The sequence below is a fragment of the Scatophagus argus genome, chromosome 2 (genome assembly GCF_020382885.2).
Source record: "Scatophagus argus isolate fScaArg1 chromosome 2, fScaArg1.pri, whole genome shotgun sequence".
NCBI classification, from domain to species: Eukaryota; Metazoa; Chordata; class Actinopteri; family Scatophagidae; genus Scatophagus; species Scatophagus argus.
The window spans coordinates 12,195,928-12,220,167 of record NC_058494.1 but is presented as its reverse complement, the minus strand read 5'-3'; the positions used below and the strand labels follow the sequence as shown (position 1 = coordinate 12,220,167).

The 24,240-nt window shown below is 39.0% G+C and overlaps 1 protein-coding gene across 4 annotated transcripts in view; it reads right to left on the bottom strand.

The window, feature by feature from the left end:
• LOC124069895 (myosin-10) overlaps positions 1–24,240 on the bottom strand; it is a 56,230-nt gene that overhangs the window by 7,792 nt on the left and 24,198 nt on the right. For all 4 annotated transcript variants that reach the window (XM_046409398.1, XM_046409411.1, XM_046409406.1 and 1 more), the window contains 26 exons: positions 20,219–20,311; positions 19,526–19,589; positions 19,147–19,245; positions 18,733–18,876; positions 17,874–17,969; positions 16,854–16,972; positions 15,854–16,006; positions 15,501–15,674; positions 15,172–15,345; positions 13,347–13,461; positions 10,563–10,756; positions 10,269–10,390; positions 10,109–10,178; positions 9,343–9,503; positions 8,739–8,847; positions 7,967–8,098; positions 7,580–7,786; positions 7,279–7,416; positions 6,810–6,933; positions 5,313–5,484; positions 2,705–2,917; positions 2,243–2,387; positions 1,794–2,000; positions 1,527–1,631; positions 909–1,061; positions 20–268 (listed from right to left, as the gene is read on the bottom strand). In XM_046409398.1, coding sequence (XP_046265354.1) covers positions 20–268; positions 909–1,061; positions 1,527–1,631; positions 1,794–2,000; positions 2,243–2,387; positions 2,705–2,917; positions 5,313–5,484; positions 6,810–6,933; positions 7,279–7,416; positions 7,580–7,786; positions 7,967–8,098; positions 8,739–8,847; positions 9,343–9,503; positions 10,109–10,178; positions 10,269–10,390; positions 10,563–10,756; positions 13,347–13,461; positions 15,172–15,345; positions 15,501–15,674; positions 15,854–16,006; positions 16,854–16,972; positions 17,874–17,969; positions 18,733–18,876; positions 19,147–19,245; positions 19,526–19,589; positions 20,219–20,311 — 3,732 coding nt within the window. The remainder of the gene's footprint in view (positions 1–19; positions 269–908; positions 1,062–1,526; positions 1,632–1,793; positions 2,001–2,242; positions 2,388–2,704; positions 2,918–5,312; positions 5,485–6,809; positions 6,934–7,278; positions 7,417–7,579; positions 7,787–7,966; positions 8,099–8,738; positions 8,848–9,342; positions 9,504–10,108; positions 10,179–10,268; positions 10,391–10,562; positions 10,757–13,346; positions 13,462–15,171; positions 15,346–15,500; positions 15,675–15,853; positions 16,007–16,853; positions 16,973–17,873; positions 17,970–18,732; positions 18,877–19,146; positions 19,246–19,525; positions 19,590–20,218; positions 20,312–24,240) is intronic.

The window sequence follows — 24,240 nt, the reverse complement described above, 5'->3', positions numbered from 1 at the left end:
TTTTGGTGGTCCTGTGTACCTGATCAAACTTTTTCTGTTTCTTTTCGAGGTTCGAGACGATCTGTCTCTGGTGGTCCAGGTCTACCATCAGGTCATCCAGCTCCTGCTGCAGACGGTTCTTGGTCTTCTCCATCTTGTCCATGGCCATGGTCTTCTCCTCCAGACGCTGGCTCGTCAGCTCCATGTCCTTCTGGAGTTTTCTCTTCACCTCCTCCAGGCCCTCCATTGCTCCAACATCCTCGTCTAACTTCTTTTTTGTCTCAAACAGCTACAGGTTGTAAAAATACAGATAACACAACATTTCAAAAACTCATGACCTTTTGTGCCACAGCGTTGTGTGTTGGAAAAATGAGCAAAAAGTACTACAATATGTGAAAAGCCAGCAGGAACAAAACCAAAAAAATGGGGCAAATAAGAAATGATGATCTGTAAGAATGTCCCTCCAGGAGCAATCTCCACTGAAGATAAAATTAATCTTTCACAGTTTCTGTAAAAGTTCAGCAGTTTATATGCTGATCCTGTGCTTTTACTTTTGCTGTTTCTGCTGATTGGCAAATGGCCAACAACATGTAATCTCACCATTCAACTTGTGTAACTTTTGTCTATATACTCTTCTTAATCTAAACCATACATGCTGAAATGAGGTCAGATTTTCACTGCACAGGGGCATCAGTTTGCTGCCAAGTCTCACTGCTTTACAGCTGTCAGCATGCTGCGCTGCATATCGAAGACAGGTGTTTGCAGCTGGTACACAGCCTATAAACTTTTGCCTCGCCCTGCTTTTGGATTATTGGTGGTACCTGAGAGGTGTGCTTGCCTCATATGTTTGTGTGTATGTGATTATCTGTCTCTATGTACTGTGCGGGTCTGTGAGGCTCAATTACGTTTGTCATTATGAATGACTGTACCTGAGCCTGCACCGTCTGAAGCTGTTTCTCCAGGTTACGACGAGCCTCCTCATCCTCATCCTGCTGCTCTAGCAAGGCGCTTTTTTCCACCTCCAGCTGGCGGATTTGGCCACTCAGGTTCAGCTTCTGACGCGTCTCTTCCTGCCGCAACTCCTACCCACGAGACCACAAACAGAAGTGATGATCAGACAAAAGGAAAAACAGGGAGACGTATCTGTTACGCCTGCAAGAATATAACTGTTATGTACAGTGTGCACAATGAGCACCATTTTAAATTCAGGTTTAGATGCATTTTCACACATATGAAGCTTCAGAAAATGCTTAATGCTTAAAGCTTAAAATGCTTGGTACAGTTAAATAAGTGATGTATTGACATAAAAATAATGTTTTTCCCTCAAATAAAAAATATAAATAAATAAATTATGACTTTGCAGAAATAGCATACATCAACAATTTTATAAATTTATAAAATTTTTTAAGTAATTTGTGTGTTACAGCTCTAACTTCAGTTGCATGTCATATTTAAAATGGCACTATATCCTCAATATGGTGAAAAATAATTAATACTTTTATAACTTTGACAACGATCATTGATTCATAAAGGCTGATCTTTCATACCTCTAAATCTTGAAGTTTGCTGTTCAGTTTGTCAGCTTCTTTGGCCAGTTTGACGCCCTTCTTCTCTGACTCCTCCAGCAAAGATGACACATTGTCCAGTTCCGTCTAACAAAAGACAAATGGGGTTATAAGGAAAGCAAATAAACAAAAAATATTCTTTGTGTTTCTAGAGTAATCTGGGGATAAATCCCTTTACCTTAGAGCAAAATGCCCCCAAAAGGAAAAGAAAAGAAAAGAAAAAGAAAAACTGTCTGTGGAGGTATTTACCTGGAGTTTGTGCGAGCGTTCAGCCAGCTCTCCCTTGGCTCTCTCCACCTCGGTTGCCCTGGCCATCAACTCCTGCAGCTGGGCCTCCAGTTTCTTCCTCTTATACTCTGACTCCGTCTTTGCCTGCTGCAGACTCTTCACCTCACAGGCCATCTCTTTGTTGTCACTCTCCAGACTCTGCTTGTTCTTCTCCAGGTTGGCTTTGAACTAGACAAAACAACAACAATAAAACAACCTTGCTTTTGTGGTTTTTGAATAATCTGCTAAATTTAGACTGTGATAAACAGACTGGAATTACATTACTGACACTGATATGGCTATAACATCTACACTGGCAGTTATTGCTGGGATCCTGGTTTTTCATTGTCTGTTTATGTATACATATAATGCATTTGATGTATATAGGCAAATACAAGCCCTGCAAGTTTAACAAAGTATGATCCACTCACCCTCTTGGCCTGTTCCAGCTGATCAGAAAGTTCCTCCAGTGCTGTGGTGTGCCTCTGTCTCATTTCCTGGATCTGAGCCTCATGGTTTTTGGTCTCCTCATCTATGGCCTTCTTCAGTTCTGCCACCTCTTGCTCTCGCTTGGACCTGAAGTTCAGATACAGGGAAAAAGTTTATGAGTTTAAGATAGTTAAAGTTACATTTAAGTTAGTTATAGTTACATTTCAGATACCAATTCATCTCAACAGAGAATTTATTTCTACTGTTGTCTTAATATCAAGTGTATAATATAAGTGTCCACTAAGCAATGAGTGGTATATATTATATTGTATAATCAAGACACCACATTTACAACTTTTGGACATATTCAGTTGTCCTCCCCAACAGCCGTAAACAGACTCTGATGTATAAAATTTATGGAGTTCCCCTTTATCATCATCGATACACCAGCTTTAAACAAACACCTGAGCTCCTGCTGAGCAGCAGTGGTGTCCAGCGTGTCCTCCAGCTCCGTCTTCAGAGCCTCGAGCTCCTCGCTCAGGTCCCTCTTAAGTTTTTCAGCTTTACTTCGACACATCTTCTCTGACTCCAGATCCTCCTGAAGCTCAGCGAGGTGAGCCTGCAGCTCCCGAACCTGCTTCAAGGCATTGTTCTTCTGGACCGTCTCCTCGTCACTCCTATTGGAGACACAAAAGTAGTTGTTTCAAGTTAGTATTTAGAACCTTTCCTTTCATAAAAACAATGAAAATGTCTCATAAGTTTAAACCTACAGTTTGTTTTTAATCTAAATATTTTTCTTTTAACATAAGGATCAATGAGGATACTCTGGTCCTCAAAATAACTGTAGCATTGTAAGTAGAAGAATATAGTGACTGTTTGCCTTTAAACCAATAAACAAACAAAAAAGGAACGAATAAAAAAAACATTTTTTTGGCTCTTCCAAATGATTCAGCTTCCACTGTTGATGCACAACTGCTTTCAGTGGTTGTTTCATGACTTCAACTGACTCTTCCGCAATGAATCGCCTAAATTTCACCTGAAATTTCAACTTCTTTTAGCTCTTCCATTTCTTTCAGTAATTACTTTTAACAGTCACTTTGACTTCTATCTGGTTTAGTATTGTAGATATTCCCAAATGTTTCATATGATTATTTATAGCGAACAAACATAAATTCTATTCTACTTAGCCTCATACAGTTCAAATATTTCAGATTTACTGTAGAAATCGATAAAGGTATTTTCATCCTCAAAATGACAGCACAGCAACACAGTGATATAAATTAATTACCAGCAGCTATTTAAACTTGTTTTGTCAGTCTTAAGTGATGATATGTACAGTAAATGCAGCACGAGTCAGTGATGTCATGTTTTTAACTGAAATGAGGCCACCAGTGCACACAGGGTGGCAGTGTGGTGAACTACTTACTCCTGAGCTGTGTGTTCTCTGTCAGAAAATGGACATAATGACACTGTTGATTTGTTTGTTGCCCGAAATGAACCAAAGCAAAATTATTGCTGGTTGCAACACTCCTGTAACATTCCTCTCTTATGTAAAACCCGATGACTAAACACACTGAATGCAATAATGATTCGCTTATATATAATTATCACAATGCCACAGTGTTGATTAAAGGCAGAATTGATTTCCATATAAAAGTAATTGCCTATTTTCCAAACAAAGATAATACAATTGTTCTCAGAATAGCTGCTGAATTCGAAATGAGGCACATCAAATTTAATGAAACCTTAATTATCTGGAGCTGTGACTAAACTGATGATTTCTGCCTGTGAAATTATCCAGACAGACGTCTACCATCGACCCATGTAGTCTGGACTATTGGCCTGGCGTGAAGAGAAAACTGTTGAAGAGCCACATTAAAATAATCTGCACTGACCTTCAGAGCAACGACCTCCACAGCTGTTTACCTCATCTGTATGCAGGTTTTATGATGGCTAAATGGGAAAACAATTAAATATGGCACCAAACATGTTACTCACAGTACTTTTCCCAGCTGTGTGGAAAATTGGGATATACAAAGGAGTGAGCTGATGAGCTGATGATAGAGTGGTAAGATGCAGGTTTTCTACAGCCATAACTGACAATCCTTTGTTGCAAACAGCACATAAAGGATAAAAATCCTCTGATAACAAAAAACAGGCTTCTTATGATAGTTTTTCCTACAATGTGAAACGACAGTCTGATTTAGCACAGCTCTTTATTGCTTTGTGTGGAAAAACTACTGCAAAGCCCAAGACTCAGGGCATCAATCAACACCAATTTGCCTGTAATCAGATACGGCTGCCTCTAAGATGAAAGGTCTCAGACAGTGTCACTGAAGGCAAACACTGCAGCAGTGAGCACAGGAGAGAAGAACGAGACTGAGGTGACAGACAGACAGACAGAAAATCATGTGCTGAAACACTGCCTGCAGCAGCTGAAGAAGACGTTTGCTGCTTTAATTTCAGAGTTGGCTCAGTGTTTTGTATGCTTCAGCACAAGGCTTTTGATTTAATACACATGGTGGAGCAAACAATTCACATGCTTTCTTCAAAATAAGTTGAGACAATATCTGCTAAGAATACTAAGAATTAAGTTATTATAATTTGTTTATTAATTATTTAAATTAATTACTTCATTTTTTTAATAATTTAATATATATTATTATAATATTATAACTAATATATTACCATAATTTCTGGACTATAAGCGGCTACTTTTTTCACACGCTTTATACCCTCTGGCTTAACCAATGATGCGGTTAGTTTATGGATTTTGCCTCGAGACGAAAGTGACATTGAGAGCGACAACGAAAGAGAGACTGACAACATGGACACCTGCGGTTTATAGACAGTTGCGGCCTATATATGGACAAGTTCTTTTCTTTTCAAATTTAGTGGGTGCGGCTTATATTCAGGTACGCTCAATACGGTATATACATGATATAATTTTATGGCACTGGTGAACTAATTCCCCATTTTCAATGTTCTACATTTTGCAGAATGTGCCAGATAAAGTTTGCATAGTTTTTACAGTTGTGTGCACATTTGTAGATTTGCATGTCTATCATTGACCTGGCCAGAGCAGTCTGCAGCTCCTCCTCCTTTTTGGTCAGCTGGATCTTCAGCTCCTCTATCTGAGCCTGAAGCTCAGCAATCTGGTCCTGCAGGTCAGTCGTCTCAGCGTCCAGTTTGCGTTTGGCCTTCTCCAGCTCCTGGCGCGTCTTCTCCTCCTTCTTTAAACGCTCTGAAGAGAGGTGCAGTCACATACATCATAAACAAAATGAAACATAACCATTAATGATCTAAAAAAAAACAACAACAACAACTCTGGACTGGAGTTAATCTCAGGAGGCAAACAGGCAAAGCTTTAATTTACAGAAGGGTCATACAAGGCACAAAGAGGTCACAGGAAACCACAGACACCTAATTGCTAACAGCCAGACACAACTAATGGCAATCACATTATCTACTTTGCAGCTCATTAACCCTTAAATCCACAGATGTTTTTTTTTTTTCAAATTTTTGCATTCCTCAGGTTTTCAGCACACATATACCGCAAATGAAGCCACATATGTAATAAAATCACATCAGGTACCCTGTTAGATTTCATATTTATACTGTACTATCTTTTGCATAGCCTACTGCAACTTTTCACCAAGACACGGCAGACGTTATTATAACATGGTCAAACCCATCGCTCCACTGTTTCACATGAATGGACAGATATGGGATCTCCAACATTTTGTAGAAACAGTTCTCTTTCTTGACAAAGTAAGACTTTTAGAGCATTAGCTTTTAGAAGTGGTATCAGTTCTTTTATTTTGCCCAGTAACGGCCCCAACAGCTAAAAGCTTATTTTTTTATGGCTTACAAGTTGGAAAGTTGACCAGAAAAACTAATTGCACACTTACAGCAGTAAGGTAACCACATGAGGTCCCCCATCAGTCTTAACTGTCGACACTGTCATGCTCCAGTTCTGTTTTTTAAATGCTCTGATTCATAAATAGCACAATAGCACACACATCAGTGGTCTCAGACGTCTTAATTTCCAGAACTCATTAGAACACCTGCTATCACTTTCATCCAGCGTACCAAGGGTAAAATACACTTGTATACCCCCCACCGACCTCCACAAACACACACACATTTTTTAGAAATAAATGAATAAATCAGAGAAATTCTGGACAGGTTTTTTTTTTTTTCCATTTTTGATTTTGACTCCAGCACATTGTTTAAGACAAATACTTTGAGCTATAACAGGAGGTTCTGAGCGTATGCCGTATACATTTAAAGGTTAACTCATTGTACAGCTGTAAATTTACACCGTTAAGGCTCATTAACAGTCACAGTGCATGTCCTGTATTTGACCTATGTGTTTTTCTACTCTAACAGACAATCCTTGTCTTGCATGTGCTGCATCCACAGCATCTATCATTGCTGTCTACACTCCGGTCTACACTTTCAAGGCATGGGACCCACCCATCTACTTTTCCAGCCTATTGTGTATCTCTTCTAATAAATATTTTCCTATTCTTGGACACAAAATGTAACCAGTAACAGTAACCTTACCCTCCAGGTCAACCATCATCATCTCTTGCTTGTTCTTGACCTTGCCAAGGTTCTTTGCTTTCTCCTCCTCCTCTGTCAGCTGAGTGGTCATCTCACTGATCCTGTCCTCCAGCAGCTTTTTCTCCTGTTGGATACAATCAAAGTGTGGGTCAGACCAGACACCACTACTAATAAATGGATAAGTATTAAGACTTATCTAGCAGGCCTCACAAATCCAAGCCAAGCTATAGTATTTGAACACAAACAGCAAATAAAAATGATGTAAAGTTCTACTTTGGTGCTGCTGTAACTGAAAGCCAACAAACACAGAGTAAAAAATGCTCAGAATACCCAGTTTATTATTTTTTTTTTTATTACTCTAATATCTATACGTCATTCATCTCCTTACAGTTCTAATGATCCCGACTTAAAGGACTTCCTCTGCTTTCTGGTTCTTGTTTGACACATCATGTGATATTCATCCTCTCACCTTGAGGAACTTGGAGTTTTGGTCCTCAAGCAACAGAATGTCCTCCTCCATTTTCTTGATCTTTGCCTCAGCTGTCACTTTGTCCAGCTGCAGCTTCTGTCTTGCAGCCTCCTCCTCATCAAGCTGTTCCTCCAGGTCCTGTGGAGAGGAAAAAACATGCATAAAAATTCATAGACAGGAATCAGGTTAAATGGTCAAATAAGAAATATTGTGTTTGTATATAATGTTCTTAAAAGCCAAGTACAAACAGGATTTGCTTTTCCTATGTTGTCTGTAAGTTTAAACAGGTGCAGATATGAACCTGGATGTGTGACTGCATCTTCTTCTTCTCATTCTGCAGGCTCTGGTTCCGCTCCTCCTCTTCCTCCACCCTAGACTCCAGGTCATGAAGGATCTCCTCCAACTCTTGCTTCCGAGAAAGCAGGCGAACTCTCATCTCTTCAGCCTCTGCAAACAGCTCCGTCTCAGCATGGAGTTGCTCTGCTAGAATGTTTTTCTCCTCTAGGAGCTGAAGAGAGTTTGAAGAAGCATGTCAACATGACAAACTATTATCACTTTTTTAAACAATTTTTTTTTAATCATTTTTAAACAATTAAGTTTGTCTGAAGTATATGTGGCTTTCATCAGGGCGACTAGTATATCAGCTTGCACAAGGCAAAAAAATTTACTTTCCAAAGGACGTGTTTACCTGTTGATGCTTCCTCTCCATCTCCACAAGCTCATTCTCCACTTTGAGCTGTCTCTCCTTCACTTTTATCAGCTCCTCGTCTTTGGCCTGCATCTCCTCCTCCTGCCTGGTGACCTGCAGCAGAGGCTTCACCTGAAAAAGAGAGAGAAAAATCAGCTTCTACAAAGTTTCTGCAGTATTCATCAAATTGATTTCACAATCTTTTTAATATCACACAATCCAAATAAGCAATAGAAATTTGATGGATGGATTAACTAATTAAAAAATAACTGAAGTTGAATTAAGTTAAGCTAAAATTGAAACGTAATGATTTAATTAGATTTGGAGCCACAATATCTAGTAGTAGAAACAGTGTTTCATACAGGTCTGATGTAGCTCACTCAAACTGGAGTTTAAAGGTGTATAATATCTCTCAACAGCCCAAAATTAAATTGCAGCAGGCAAGCCTTCTTATACCCTCTAAGCCTTTTTTTAGGCAACTGAACTTAATCCTTGATCAGACTTTTTAAGATCTAAGGATCTTCTGATACATTTACATGGTAAATGTGTGAAGTCTGCTGATGAGGATGAGTAGAGAGAATTATGTATTTTCTAATTTGTTTGAGTCATTATTTAACTGACAACATGTTGAGGTATCCAATCACTAATTTATGAAAATGCTATTTACAAAATTGTCACAGAAGCTCAGGTCATCAGGTGATGGAAAGATGTAAAGCTGTGCATTATCATATAATCTAACTTGTGGGAAGGAGGTAGCCGTCAGGGTTCTCACCTTAGTGAAGAGTCTCCACCACTGCCAGTGTCGCAGCTTCAAGTAAGCAGCACAGTTCCTCTGGAGGACCTTCAGGGCACTTAGCTGCTGCTGCTTCTTAGCAAAGGCTCTAAAAGAAGAAAAAAAAAACAGTCCATGAAAAGGCAACAAATCATAGCACATTCTAAGTTGATAATAATAATTCTCTTTTCGGCTCTGTTTCTGGTCTCTCCTAACTTCTGAAGTAAATATCCGTCTCTTTAGATGCTAAATGTGCCACTATGTTAATCAGCTAGTCACCAATTGTATCTGAGTAGTGTTTGTTACAGAGCAGGCAATGTTCAGTAGGTTTTCAGAGTTTTTTCACTGAAAAAACTGCTGCTGCTGTGGTTGAAAATGATACTAAAGGAGTGGTAAGAATGAACCAAAACAATACAATTGTAAACAGCTAAACAGTGACCTGAAACTCACTACAAAGCTCCATAAAGGAAAGGGGAGCTGCAGATAGTAGTAGTAGTAGAGTAGTTTGAGTAACTGGACTACTGTCCTTAAAAGTATCTGGGGTACCCAAACACAGATATGTGGTCATCATTTAATCGAAAATACAAACAATGGACACACTCACTTGCGTGCCAAGTAACCACGGCACACAGACTGGAAATAGATGATGATGTCAGTGATCTTCAGGTCTCGCTCTTCCTCCAGGTGAGCCAGAACACCAGTTCTGAAGAAGATCTTACTCTGACCAATACGGAACAGGTTGGGGTCCAGCTCCAGGGCTTGGATCTATAAAAAGCACATGAAGAGCCGTTAAGAATTTACATTACAATCGAGGAAGTATTTGTATCTGTTTATATTTATATATTTCCAGAGCTTAATGGGCAGATTTTGCAGCTGTGACCAAGCAAACTGATTGCATACAGATACCACAACTGCTTCAACTTCAGTACCAAGATGAGCACAGAAGTACTCAAGTACCCATATTAGGACAAAGGGTTGACATTCCTTGTTGGTTCTTAACATTTAAAAAAGAGAGAACACAAGGCAGTTGAGCAAGCTGGAGAATGATGAGAGAAAGAAAACTTCTGAAATTTTCATCTGCTAGTTTTATGGTGGTCACATACAAAAACGGGCTCAACAGGATGGCTCTGTGCTATTTTTTCATTTTTCAATTCGCCATAGGTCTACTTCGTTAATATTCAAGGTTCTTCAGATACAGTGGAAATGAAAACAAGAATGCACAAGAGGGATTTGTAGATCCTGGTTTAGTTCCTGTAAGTTTTTGGCTGACTGCAAATAGTTTGTTATATTCTGAGGCTCAGCAGAATACATAGTATGTTTTTGTTTCCATGGTAGCAGTTTAAAGCTGCTGTACAGCAGAAAAGAACTACCATTCTTTCACAGGCTTGTTTTCCATCCATGAATCCCTTGGGGATAGCGTTGGGTGTCAGGATCTCATATCTGTGAACCAAAGAGAATACAAACTGAAATTAAAGCCAACTTTTCGTCTGTGTATAATGGAGTCCAAAAAGGATCTCTGTAGCTTGTTACCTCTGTCTGAACTCCTGGAAGACGATGCGGTTGGGGAAGCCCTGTCTGCAGATGCGAATCCCCTCTAGGACTCCATTACACCTCAGCTGGTCCAAAACCAGGTGAGGCTCCAGTTTACCCGCCTGAAAGAAAAGAAAAATACAACATTAAGAAAAGAAAGAAGTATTTGTATAATTGACAGTAGATATGACATGGTAAAGGGATAATTAATCATTATATAATAAAAACAGTTACATGTCCCTCACTTTCCAGTGCTTGATTAAGAGCTTTTAAAAATTAAGTTTATGTATTTACTCTTTTTTCATGGTTGGGGATGATACAGCGAACAAAGTTGGGGTTGGTGTTCCTCAGTGTGGCCATAAGTTTGGTGAGCGACTCCTTGTAGAGCTGTCCCACTGTACGAAACATGCCCTTTTTTGTTTTGTAGGTAGCACCAAAGGCTGTCTCATTCATCCCTGCCACCTGGTCCAGGCCCACGATACGGTCAACTGGTGGGGAGATGGGGAGAATAGTTTAGATTCATGGACTTAGACTTCATGGGAAGCACAGAAGTACAGCAGTAGCAACAACGTAGCTACATGACCAAGTGCAGATGGATGAAAAAGACATTACACACTACTGTCAAACAACAACAGCAGTACCAAGTCTAGAACTGCCATGAGTTCATGTGGATGGAGATGAAGCGTGTAGCTTTAACTACTCCGGGGCTTACAGGTCTACACAGGGATCTATACGTTGTGGTAACTTAGAGAGAAGCACAATCTTTAATTTAATTAAGTTACCAAGCATCAGCAAAGCTAATAAGAGACAATGGTTTATGGCAGCTATATGAATTCTTTTCAACATTTTACAACTCAAAAAACCTTAATCAACAATATTGCCAGAAAAATCATCTCTTCTCAAAATGTTAAACAAAACTAGGCATTCATGCAGTCTCATGGGCATTTTCACTGTTTTCTGATGAAATGTAGATCAAACTACAGAAAAGAATCTGCAGGTTAATTTATAAGGCTAGTTGCAAGTTGAGGGAACTTTGCTAAGTGTGAGAAAATGATTCAAGCGACATCACTTGTGTCATTTAAGTTCGGGCTTTAAAAAAACAAAAGCATAAACAATACAGAAAACCTGCATTGCAAAATCCAGTGTGAAAAACGTGGACAAGTAGCAGCATAAATGCAGGATTGAACATTTTTTGAGATTTGACCTAAATTAGAGATTAAAAGTGAGGGACTTGGCCTCCGATCAGTTCTGACTGCTAATTTTTAACCTGTCTCTTGCAAGTTCTCCATGTTTTACAATGTTAAATTTCTGAAGTACCCACTGAAACGTCATACTTGTTACTGTCAACAAATCCCAGGAATCCCAAAACCAGCACTGCATTTGTCCATTTCTAAACACTTCTTGACTTCTTGTGTGTGGCTCTCATCACCAAGCCCATTTGTTCAAATTTAAGATGTAAAGTTTTGAAAAACTGGTCATGAGTACATGCTGTCATTTGTTCAAAAGCCCACATAAGTTTCTACAAGATCTGCAGTTTTAATTTTTGTTTTTTTTTATTTTCTTTTTATTTTAACATTAGTGAAACAGATAAGTTGGGTATTTTTAGGGCAATTTTTATATACTGGCTTGGTTCTATACTGTCTATTTACAGTAGCAGGACAGTGTATCTCAAAATCAACCATAGTGTCCATGTTCATGGTATAAAAGATGTCAGTTGGTTCAACAGTGTAGGCTCACTGATTCATTTTTTAACAACAAATTGATCTTTATGGCAAAAATGAATAGGACAAATAAGGCTTTGAATGCGCAGACATTTGTTGGTGTGCAATCAATTAATGTTGGTTTTCAACTGGAATTCTGGACACTAAGAAAAATATTAAATTTCGCGAGACATATCAATCACATGGTAATTTTTTTTTTTTACAAAAGCTGGCAGTAATGTCAGTAGCCTTATTAAAAAAAAAATCTTAACAAAACAACAGCACTTGAGTTACGATTTAACACTCAATTAAATATACACAATGTCACTTGTGTCCAACTGACTAAATTAAAGTTATAAGTATTTACTGAGCCACGGACAGCTGGAGTTTCAACATTTAAACTGAAGTGATATATGGCCTTCCATGTGGACCCACTACACTGACATCTGAGCTCAGAGCCAAAGCAAATACTAACATCTGCTTTCAATTCCCTGCTATTGGGATCCAATCTAGGAAGGAGGAAGGCAGGAAATTAGTGTCATTAAATTTCACTTCAGTCAAGCTTCAAAATCCTTAATTTGCTTGTGGATGAATCACATCACAGAGGAGGGACAGAGACAGAAATAAGCTATGAAGTCCAAACAGCTGCACTAGATACAAAACACTTGCTTCAGGGCTATTGACCATACAAAGATCACAAGACCCATGTTAGCATATATAAACACTGAAACAATTTAAAGCATACTAGTTTGACTAGAGGGAGCAGTTGACTATATTCTACTTTCACTTGTTTGGGAATTAAGTTCTACAGCTTTTGGTTGAGACTAAGGGGCCATGCAGCCTGGAAGCAAATGGGAGCCACTGTAGCTAATGACGGACACAGCACCGGCTGAAGCATGAAACATACAGCCAGATCTGGGCAAAAATATACCAGTACACTTTTAGGTTAACCTGCTTGGGAAGTGCTCATAAGAAGCCTATCAAGCACCACAAGCAGCTTGTTTTCACAACCCAAAACTGTTAATTTTCAGCTATTTTATTTTGGCCCAGGTCTGCTACAGCACGACCCAGTCATTCACCTGCTGGCTCATCCAGACTACTGACATTGTCATAGAATGAAGCCCTTTGAATGGTCTGAATCTCTACAACACAGAGAAAGAGACAGGGAGGGGAGGGTGATGTTAATCAAAAATGTGTAGGCCTGCGTCAACAAGGCAGACGGCTGTTGTTAGTAGGCTTGAGTGAAAGACATACTAACTCCTTGTTTGTTAACCGAATAAGCAAACAGGTACATGAAGCTCAAAGGTTGTGTTATTTAAATTCCATCTATTATCTAACACTGTTTGAAGTGTTCAGAGATACGTGGGTAGCAGCTTACCATCTTTCCAAAGTTCAGCCACGAATTTGTCAGTTGACTGATGCAAAAGTGTGGCCACATTGTCATTCAGGGGGTCCATGTTCTTCATGAGCCACTCGTCTGCCTTGTAGTCCACCTGTAACAGAGGAGTGGTACAACTTTGTCATATTAAGGATTTGGATGAAGTGAGTAACTCTTTAGTTAACATTAGCTGAATGCATACATTGTTACCTTTGTGTATGACAGAATTCTGTAGAAAAATTCAATGCAGGAATGGTAAAAATGTTTATGAATCAGAGAATACAGACAAGTTTGTTTTTCAGTTGATTACATATTCTGAGAAAAAAGGATTTTACAAAAAATATTTAAGTTACGTATTTGTGTAACAAAAAAACATTGGCCTATATGTAGAGATTTTGCATTTTATAATTAAGTTGTGGAAATGCCACATAATTGATAGATAATATTCCATATTTTAAATGAGCTGTTGAGAAAAATTAGTTCATCATTTTATCTTTATTAGTTAAAAGGTGGGCCTGTTCACAGTAGTGATTCGTACAATATAGATGAGGTCATATTTTTTGGGGGGCACACCAGTATTGTCAACATTAACAACATTTGGCTTCATGGAACTGCAGACTGTTCTCTGCAGCAGGCATTCTTTAGAGTTCAAATTTCTGAGTGTTTTACTGATTGTGGCATAAAACGACACACTCCATATAATGGTAAGCAGATGTGTTGTATATTACGTCTCTCTGCAGGACAAATGTTGAGTTCTGTTGCATAACACCAGCGACAACATGCAAATCCACTTTCACACAGTGTCATATAAATCAAACCAGGACTCAGTATTTCCCTGAAATTCAACCACAAGAGAACTTTACGTCATTGTTTAATCTGAGCCACTGAACGGTTTCAACTTTTCACTTGCTATTTAATTTTAGTACGAGAAGACTAGGGAGGAAAAGGGATGTCAGAAAATAAGAACGTAGACAGGAACAGAGAAAATGGTCCAGGACAGAACAAAGAAACACTTTGGGCTGAATACTGAACTTGATACTTCAGGATAGTGACTGAATTATGTTGGTTCTACTGAGTAACAATTCACATTAGATTCACGTCACAGCAGGGTCTGAAATTATTGCCAAGCACCAGATGCAGCAAGGTAAACGTATGTGCCAAAATAGTAATATTTACAACTACACTGCTTCTGTCCTCACGAGTTTGATATACACATGCACAGAGTGATTGCATGGTGCTTTCAGGTGCAACTCATAAACTTTCAAAGTTTCTTTATTTTTCCTTATGTTTCTTTGTTTACCTTTGCCTTCCCTATTTTTTTTTTAAATACATGTCATTACTTTATTGTTTTCACTTGAACATTTTTAATAATTAATTTCTGCATAGGTAGATTATAAAAATTATATTACAAAATCTTATCAAATTGTTAGCAGTAAACAGATTCTCAAGTACCCAGGTGATAATTTTCACGCATCAATTAAAGTCACTGGTACTTTGAGGTTTACGGTAGAGTAAAGCAACCGCAAGACATAGTAATTATCAATCTAAATTTCCTGTTCTGTGTGTTTGTCTTGAGGAGTGCTTTTCTTGAACAGTCTAATCCATGACCTAAAATAACCCGTGTAAACTGAAAACTTTATCCTTCTGTAAACTGTAACTTCCAAGGAAAGATGCAATTTATTTTTCTCTTTGAAAACCAGTCAGGTGGTGACTTCCAACTTGAAAAAAAAAACAAAACAAAAAACACACACACCAATAGTGCATTTTGTGTAAAGCAGAGACAGGAACCTGCTGAGTGTGATTTTCAGAGATAAAACAAGCATACCCTGCCAGCGTAGTGAATGATGCAGAAGTCGGCCTTATCTTTGAGCTGGCGGGGCTTCTGGAACTTGGTGTGTGTGCCCTGCTCCTGGATCAGCTTGTCTACAAAGGTCTTATCTGTGGCCTTGGGGAACCAGCATTCTTCATCCAGCAGAGCCAACACTCCTGGAGGGTTTGCCTGAGGTGGAATTAACACAGGACAGAACAAAAAACTTGAGAATGTAAATGAGACATTATTATTTAGCTGTTAATGTTTTTAAGTGCAGCAAAATAATTAAAGAATAGCTGGAGAAATTAGTTTTACTTGATAGTAACTCCACATTTAAAACTGACCGGTCTCTCAATGAGGTCGATGCAGGGCTGCAGGTCGAGGCCGAAGTCAATGAAGCTCCACTCGATGCCCTCCCTCTGGTATTCCTCCTGCTCCAGGATGAACATGGTGTGGTTGAAGAGCTGCTGCAGCTTCTCATTGGTGTAGTTGATACACAGCTGCTCAAATGAGTTCAGCTGCAGTAGAGGAGAAACAGAGGGGAGAACAATATTTTCACTGGACTCAAATCTGAAATGTAGATGGATAACAACAGAAACAAACATCACCGCCAGCTGTACAAAACAAAAACTCCATTTCCTCTAGAAACCACTGTCCTCTTTAGAGATTAGAAAATTGAAATGAGTTTAATTAAAACCTGGAAAATCTCAAAACCGGCAATGTCCAGGATGCCAATGAAGGAGGCACCCTGCCGTTTAGTTCTGTCCAGAGCTTTGTTAATGCGATGGACCAGCCAGCGGAACAGACGCTCATAAGTCGCTTTAGCCAGGGCCTCCACAGCAAAGTCAGCCTGGATGGAGACAGAAAAGGTATGCAAGAGTGGGAAAAGTAATGGTGAGACAATATACAAGATACAGAACTACCAAAGGGGTGTTTGTGTGTGTGCACACGCTTAACAATGAAACAACCAGCACAGGCAGGTGGGGGCTTTAGTCAATATAATTCAGACCACAGATCACTTAGAGGAAATCTACCCAACACCAGACAAATGGACTCGTACATCTTGTCAAGAATGTAAAGAGTTATTGTTTCACATGCTTTCTGAGTCTGACTTGCACTACTATCTAAAACGGCTGACAGAAACATTATATCCACTGAAGTGTAGCCATTATGATCAGAAGTCTTGCAGAGTATTGCACTCTAAATGTCAATAAAAGATTTATAAGCAGGAGAGACAATAGAAAACAATGCAAGCTATTAGCTCAGTATTTTAAGCTTGGTGACTGGAAGTTTCTCACAAGAACGTACCCTGGGAATCATAGTTAACTCTTCTCATGCTTTAATGTGCACAGGTTTGTGCCTTTAGCGTTTTAATCAAAGAACCATCTTTTGCACTAACTGTTAAAATGAGAGAGTTTATGCTCATTGAAGTTCTCAGTCCCTGAACACTGTCTATGCAGAAAATGAAACAGACTCATCCTGAAACCCTTGATCCCTGAAATAGCTCCACTAATTAAGCAACTGCATGACTACGTAATGAAATTTACTTGCACTGAAAAAGACCTACTTCAGTTGCATTACTGTATGATGAATCATTATTATTGTTGAAGAGGGTCTCAACTAACAACAAGAAAAGTTATGCACTGTGTTAGTTTGGAATAATAATAATAACAATAATAATAATGCAACCAACTGACCTGCTCTTTAGTCTGTGCTTTCTGGACATAGTCTCTTCCCACTTTGATCCTTGGGGACAGGATGGCTCTGGTAAACTCCATTACATTCATACCCAGCAAATGACACAGTTTCTGAGCGGCTGAGAAACAGAGATGGAAAAAGCACATCACATGAAAAAAGGTTTCTTTAAATGAGAATGGAAGGAGACCTTAAGATTTCAAATTGTATATCCAACACATAGCTGCATGTTAAACCGTGTTGACAAGGCAAGACATTAAGGAAGAAATAAATTATTTGTTTTTAAGAGTTACTCAGTCAAGATGAGGAACCGATTATTATTTTATCAGTGTCATCAGTACTGACAATTAGATAATTAAATCAACATTATTAGAAACTTCGCTTAAAGCCATAGAAAGTGAAGTCAAGTACCTCTGTCAAAGACGGTGGGTCAATAACACAATTAGTGTATTACTGATCAATATCATAAAATCATAAAATAAATATAATGAAAGACCTTTCTTGTGAATTTGATGGGGAAAATACAATATTTTACATGGCTGGAGCTTGTGGAAAAGTATAAAGCACAGGATCCAGTCTAGTTCTGCCAAGTCAAGTCTGCTTCCTGAGTTCTGCTCGTCGCATTTGGGAATATCTGGCCAAGTTGCATCACTGGCATTAGACTCATTCTCTTTCTCTGTCTCCCTGCTTTACGTGCCAAGTATGCAGTGCCACATGTGGAGGAAGTGGAAGTCTGTGCCCCAGTTCCTTCAGGAGTAAATCCTCATAATGATGCGGCTTAATGGCAGGTTGACAAGGTTAGGGCAGAGAAGGGATATAAATCACCAGTTTCTATGCTCTTCCCCTGTTGTTGCTCTGGATGGAATACAGAGTGTGAAGGAGGCAGGAAAAGGGGAGAAGAGCAGTTGAAGTATATATGGGAAGAGGAAAAAGAGCAGGAGAGTGTGCTGACCTGTAAGCTCCAAGCTACAAGGTTATGAAGCAGATGTGTATATGTGTGTGTTTGTGTGTGAGGTACCTACCAGTATTATCAGGCATTGAGGCCTGGTCAGTGTTCCTCTCCTTTTTAAAGACGATGTTACCAAACTGAAGCACTGACGACACCACCTTCAACATGGCTACAGAATTGAGAGTCCAGAGAAAACAATATTACCATAGTAATACATCACTTTATCACATGAACATGTAAGCAATGAAACTGACATGGTCATGGAGGGATCAAGAGAAAAGACGTCAAATATATAATAATTATTATTAATATAAATGATTATTAATATAAATAATAATCTCATTAGACAAACAACCATTAAAAAACACTACACAGTTTAGAAAGGAAACATTTAAAACCTAGAGAAACAAAAGATACATTTGAATATTTTATTTTTTCGGGAGATTTAGCCTTTATTTTAAGGGTTAGAAAGAAACACCAGCCACTGCCTCTGTACATGCTGACATTGCCAAAAGAGGACGGCTTAAGTCTAATAAATTACAGTTTCTCCTGTCCCTCATGTGTGTAGACTCCAACAGTCTTCTACAGCTTCCTTTGTCCTGTGTGTGCTCAGTCAATCCCACTTTTGAATGATGCAACCAATTTATTACCATTTGATCAGATCCTTCTCAAAATTACATACTGCGTATATACTTTGTTCACTCAAACTGACATTTCAAAATGACTGCAACCTGAAAACAAACAATTTCTAAAACCATAAAATTAGAAGGACCTTGATAAGCACTCTGTACCAAAGGCTGTTGACACTACCTTAAGCCCATGTTTCAATGATATCACCAAGGTATCCACCAGACACGAAATAGTGAAAGCAGCCTGTGTAAGAAACTTGTTATGTTTACAGATGTTCTACACCAATGTCATGGAAAACATACCCAGAATCTCGTCATGGGCAAAGCTCATGATGTGCATGGCCTCCATGGTCTCCTGGAAGTTGTCTTTGTCCTGTTGGCCAGGGACTGGGATGTGACCATTAGACAGGAAACGGTAGCTGTTGAATCCTTCCAAAAGCAGGTCCGCTGTGGAAAGAAATGGAAAATCATTTAGAAATATGGTTAAGATATTTATTCATTTATTTCGAAAAGGTATTGACTTTTAGACTAACAGAGGACACAGCAATTCGCAGCAATTCTGGGAGTTCTCTGAATATGTATAAATATGAACTTATGTTGGATACTGTTGACTTATCTTTTACATAGTTAAGCTGTCAAAATCAATCAGCTTAAGCCTAGAGTGATGACAAAGAGAAGAATTAGAAGTCAAATGAAACAAAAGCTCAGTTTACTCACATCTGAGGTGTTCTCCAGCTCCAGCCAGCAGCTGATAGAAAATGTGGAAGGTGCGCTCGTCTTTGGCTTGACGTATAGCTCTGGACTTCTCCAGCAAGTCTGACACAAAGTGATCAAAGAAAACACTACTTGGTAGGTCAGTCTGATATTGAGACTTAATAAAAATATCAGTTCTTTTACCTATGAGACACTTCCTAGCGTACAGGTCAATGTTCTGCTTCAATTTCAAAAGTATTCTATGATGAAAATGTCCTATTGGATTCATTTTTTGTGGGCGCTTATAATCAACATTCCTGGCTAGTCTCCTTATAAACATCTCACCCACACCCACACAAGCAGAATGCTACTCAGTGCTACTCAGATTTTTGAAAAAAGATACAGGTTTCAATATTTGCTCCAACAATGTATCCTGTGACATCAAAGTTGATCCGGATGAATTTGCCCTGCAGATGAACAGAACATAAATGTTTAGGAGGTGCAAAAGATGAGAAAGACAGAAATCAACAACAACAGCAGAAATAACTCTGATGCTGGAACACACACTGAGGCCCTAATGATGATGAGGAGCATCTGATAAGTTTAACGTTTATAGAATAATGTACTAAGAGCCAACATGAGCCATACAGTGCATAACAGGTCTTCCAAGTTTTTATGAAAAGTAATTAGTATTCTATAAGAAAATTTCCTTATATTTGAAAAAAATATGTTCATCAAAGTAATTGTTAAACCAATAATTTAATCATGTCCATCTTGTCCTACGTCACTATTAACATGATCTGGATCCCCACTCTGGATCCAGTACATCAAAGGCATTGCCGATGACCAGCAGATGCATTTTACTTACAGGAAAAAATAGGATGATTAAATTACTTCCAATCAGTTTTACACCTGCTTATTCTCAAAACAAAAGAACCTTCTAGAAGATACAAAGGTATCACCTAAATCTGATTCAGGTGCTGAACTAAAATGAGACAAGGTGGTGCTGTGACAGGCGGAGGCTGTGGAAGCGACTTTGTGAGTTGCACAGTAAGAATTCAGCCCCTCTACATGAACATCATTTTGCTGTACTTACAAAACGTGACGAGTTGTCATTTTTCACTGTCTTAGCATTCCCAAAGGATTCAAGGATGGGGTTGGCTTGCAAAAGCTGACGTTCCAATTCACCCTATGAAAAAACAGAAAGATGTTCAAGCATTTCATTGTCACCATGTGAAAGCCAAGACCACCAAACTAAAATAAAAACTGTTCTGAATTTTCACTTACAACTGAATCAAAAAAAAAAAAAAAACCTACACAGGCAGACAAAGACAGCATATATGTGAACACCTGTCATGAGTTTTATACAGAAAGACCTCACATACATTATCACTGTGCAGATAAATTGAACAAACAAAGGAAGAGAGCACACGATGACAGTAATCGTTAATCACTGTGTTATTGACAGTGGGCCATCAAATCTAGTTCATTCTTACTGGTCCAGTGATTTTTGTACATTTAAGTAAGATTTCTACAGCTTCATTGTGGTTGTTAAAAGAAATCTGACTGCTAAATTTGAGAATACAATAATAATAATATAGACGTGAACGGTTCATATCTATCACATCGGCTGTTTGGCTGGTAGCCAGCACTTATTGAAAAGTTTGGCAAAACCACCTATTTGATTTTTTAAGGCTGGCATTTCAAGTTCTCACATTTTATAGACTAAACAATTAAACAAATAATCTCAGGATTTTTCAACAATCAAAATGCTCAAACCAGTATTTCTTGGCAGTGGATTTGAGGCTTTTGGAATTTATCTTTTCTCACATAAAATATATACTAAATCTTCCACAACCCAGCTAAATCCATTTGCAGAAGTTTTATATTAAAGCTTAAACCGCAAGACAATGAGCTCTACTCTGGCTGACTGAGGACTAATGATGAGTCATGCTGCTTGATAGTGATTGAGAGAACATTTCAGGAAAAATTGGGGCTTTCTGTTCTAAGAAAAGATTCTCTATCACGTAAGGAACGATGTGTCCACAACACACAACAGAAACTTTTTTGTCAGCCTGGACAGTTTAAGAGGCAAAATAAATAAATAAGCAACTTATGCAGATGTTTGAACAGGTGGCCCGCAGTGTTTCCATCAACACCACATTGTGGGTTTTGTCATGACCAGAGAATCCAAAATGGCTGAGAGAAAAACAATTTCTTCTGCAATGTTACTTCTCTTCTTGTGGCTGAGTGGAATATTTTCCCATTACGTCAAAAATAGCTGACGGTTTTAGAAGGCAATTTTCCGCAAAAGGGAACTCTGTGGGATGTGGAATCAGCATCGCACTCAGGATGTGAGACTTGTAATGTGATCTTTGGCTGGAGAGCATGATGGGCTGCTTTTAATTGAGTTTTTGTGCAGCTGGACTGAAACGGGGCTGATGTGGATAAACCTGGTCATTTTCCAGCTATCAAAGTAGTGGCAAAGCCCATGCAGAACATACAGTGGCTTGCGAAACTATTTGGCCCCCTTGAACTTTGTGACCTTTTGACACATTTCAGGCTTCAAACATAAAGATATAAAACTGTAATTTTTTGTGAAGAAACAACAACAAGTGGGACACAATCATGAAGTGGAACAAAATTTATTGGATATTTTTAACTTTTTTAACAAATAAAAAATGAAAAATTGGGTGTGCAAAATCATTCAGCCCCATTGAGTTAATACTTTGTAGCGCCACCTTTTGCTACGATTACAGCTGCAAGTCGCTTAGGGTATGTCTCTATCAGTTTTGCACATTGAGAAACTGATATTTTTGCCCATTCCTCCTTGCAAAACAGCTCGAGCTCAGTGAGGTTGGATGGAGAGCGTTTGTGAACAGCAGTTTTCAGTTCTTTCCACAGATTCTCAATTGGATTGAGGTCTGGACTTTGACTTGGCCATTCTAACACCTTGATATGTTTTTTGGTGAACCATTCCATTGTAGCTTTTGCTTTATGTTTTGGATCATTGTCTTGTTGGAAGACAAATCTCCGTCCCAGTCTCAGGTCTTTTGCGGACTCCATCAGGTTTTCTTCCAGAATGGTCCTGTATTTGGCTCCATCCATCTTCCCATCAATTTTAACCATCTTCCCTGTCCCTGCTGAAGAAAAGCAGGCCCAAACCATGATGCTGCCACCACCATGTTTGACAGTGGGGATGGTGTGTTGAGGGTGATGAGCTGTGCTGCTTTTACGCCAAACATAACGTCTTGCATTGTTGCCAAAAAGTTCGATTTTGGTCTCATCTGACCAGAGCACCTTCTTCCACATGTTTGGTGTGTCTCCCAGGTGGCTTGTGGCAAACTTTAAAGGACACTTTTTATGGATATCTTTAAGAAATGGCTTCCTTCTTGCCACTCTTCCATAAAGGCCAGATTTGTGCAGTATACGACTGATTGTTGTCCTATGGACAGATTCTCCCACCTCAGCTGTAGACCTCTGCAGTTCATACAGAGTGATCATGGGCCTCTTGGCTGCATCTCTGATCAGTCTTCTCCTTGTATGAGCTGAAAGTTTAGGGGGACGGCCAGATCTTGGTAGATTTGCAGTGGTCTGATACTCCTTCCATTTCAATATTATTGCTTGCACAGTGCTCCTTGGGATGTTTAAAGCTTGGGAAATCTTTTTGTATTCAAATCCAGCTTTAAACTTCTCCACAACAGTATCTCGGACCTGCCTGGTGTGTTCCTTGTTCTTCATGATGCTCTCTGCGCTTTAAACAGACCTCTGAGACTATCACAGTGCAGGTGCATTTATACAGAGACTTGATTACACACAGGTGGATTCCATTTATCATCGTTAGTCATTTAGGTCAACATTGAATCATTCAGAGATCCTCACTGAACTTCTGGACAGAGTTTGCTGCACTGAAAGTAAAGGGGCTGAATAATTTTGCACGCCCAATTTTTCGTTTTTTTATTTGTTAAAAAAGTTTAAAATATCCAATAAAGTGTGTTCCACTTCATGATTGTGTCCCACTTGTTGTTGATTCTTCACAAGAAATTACAGTTTTATATCTTTATGTTTGAAGCCTGAAATGTGGAAAAAGGTCACAAAGTTCAAGGGGGCCAAATAGTTTCGCAAGCCACTGTATAGGAGTCAAACCAGAAGCCTTAATTCTATATAAACACAGGCCTGTGGTGCAACTTGGTATTTAAAATTGCTCACTGGCAACCTCTACCCATCTGTGTGGTCTGCAGACAGAAACAAAGAGCAGATTACAAACACCAGCAGGGGGCCAATTTAGCAGCATCAAAAGTTGACCCACATTCCTGTTACAAAGTGAGCATGTCAGGCATCTGACAGCCAACAGAGCTGGTACTTCCACTTGAGATGGGCAATTGCTGTGTTGTTCTGATGAAAGTTAAACAAACAGTCGTACCTAATAGCTATTGACAGGCAGATTATCATTCACTACAAACACACATAGCCATTTTGAAGCTTAAAAACGACTCATCATCTCCTTCAAATTAATCCTCTTTTTTCTACCTTTCTTGAAAACATTTATAGGTCACAGCTACAAGTAAATCCCTTATCAAAGTGCAGACAGTTCAGCAAGCCAAGGAGCACTACTTCAGAATGGACTGAGTGGAGTCAAAGAGGATCAGCCAAAACTGTTCTACTAAATCTTATGAGGCTAGTAGTCATGAATGTGTATTCACCGCTCAACATCTGCTCCGAGGGTCACGAGGCCAGACAAATACAACTAGTTGCTCTTTCCAACAGCAAGAAAAATGAGCTTTTAGCCAGCAGAGCTTTCAGACTGAACTTAATGTCAGAAAGGTCGAAAGAGGCTCTGCATCAGCCACTAGGTCTGGTTCAAGCAATTATGTTCAGCTGTAAGATGATGCATACATGCCTGCTAGATAATTATTATCTAGCTTCTTACATACTGTCCATGCAATAAAAAGAAATATACACAACATCCAGCAAATAGGAGGACTATTGTGAGGAAAAAAAAGGGACTGATGATACACAGAGTCATTTCAGGTGCACGTATGGGCTGGCACTAGGGCTGAACAACTGATTGTTTATTATTCTGAAATGACCATTTTAGAGCACTTAGATTTTAAGTCC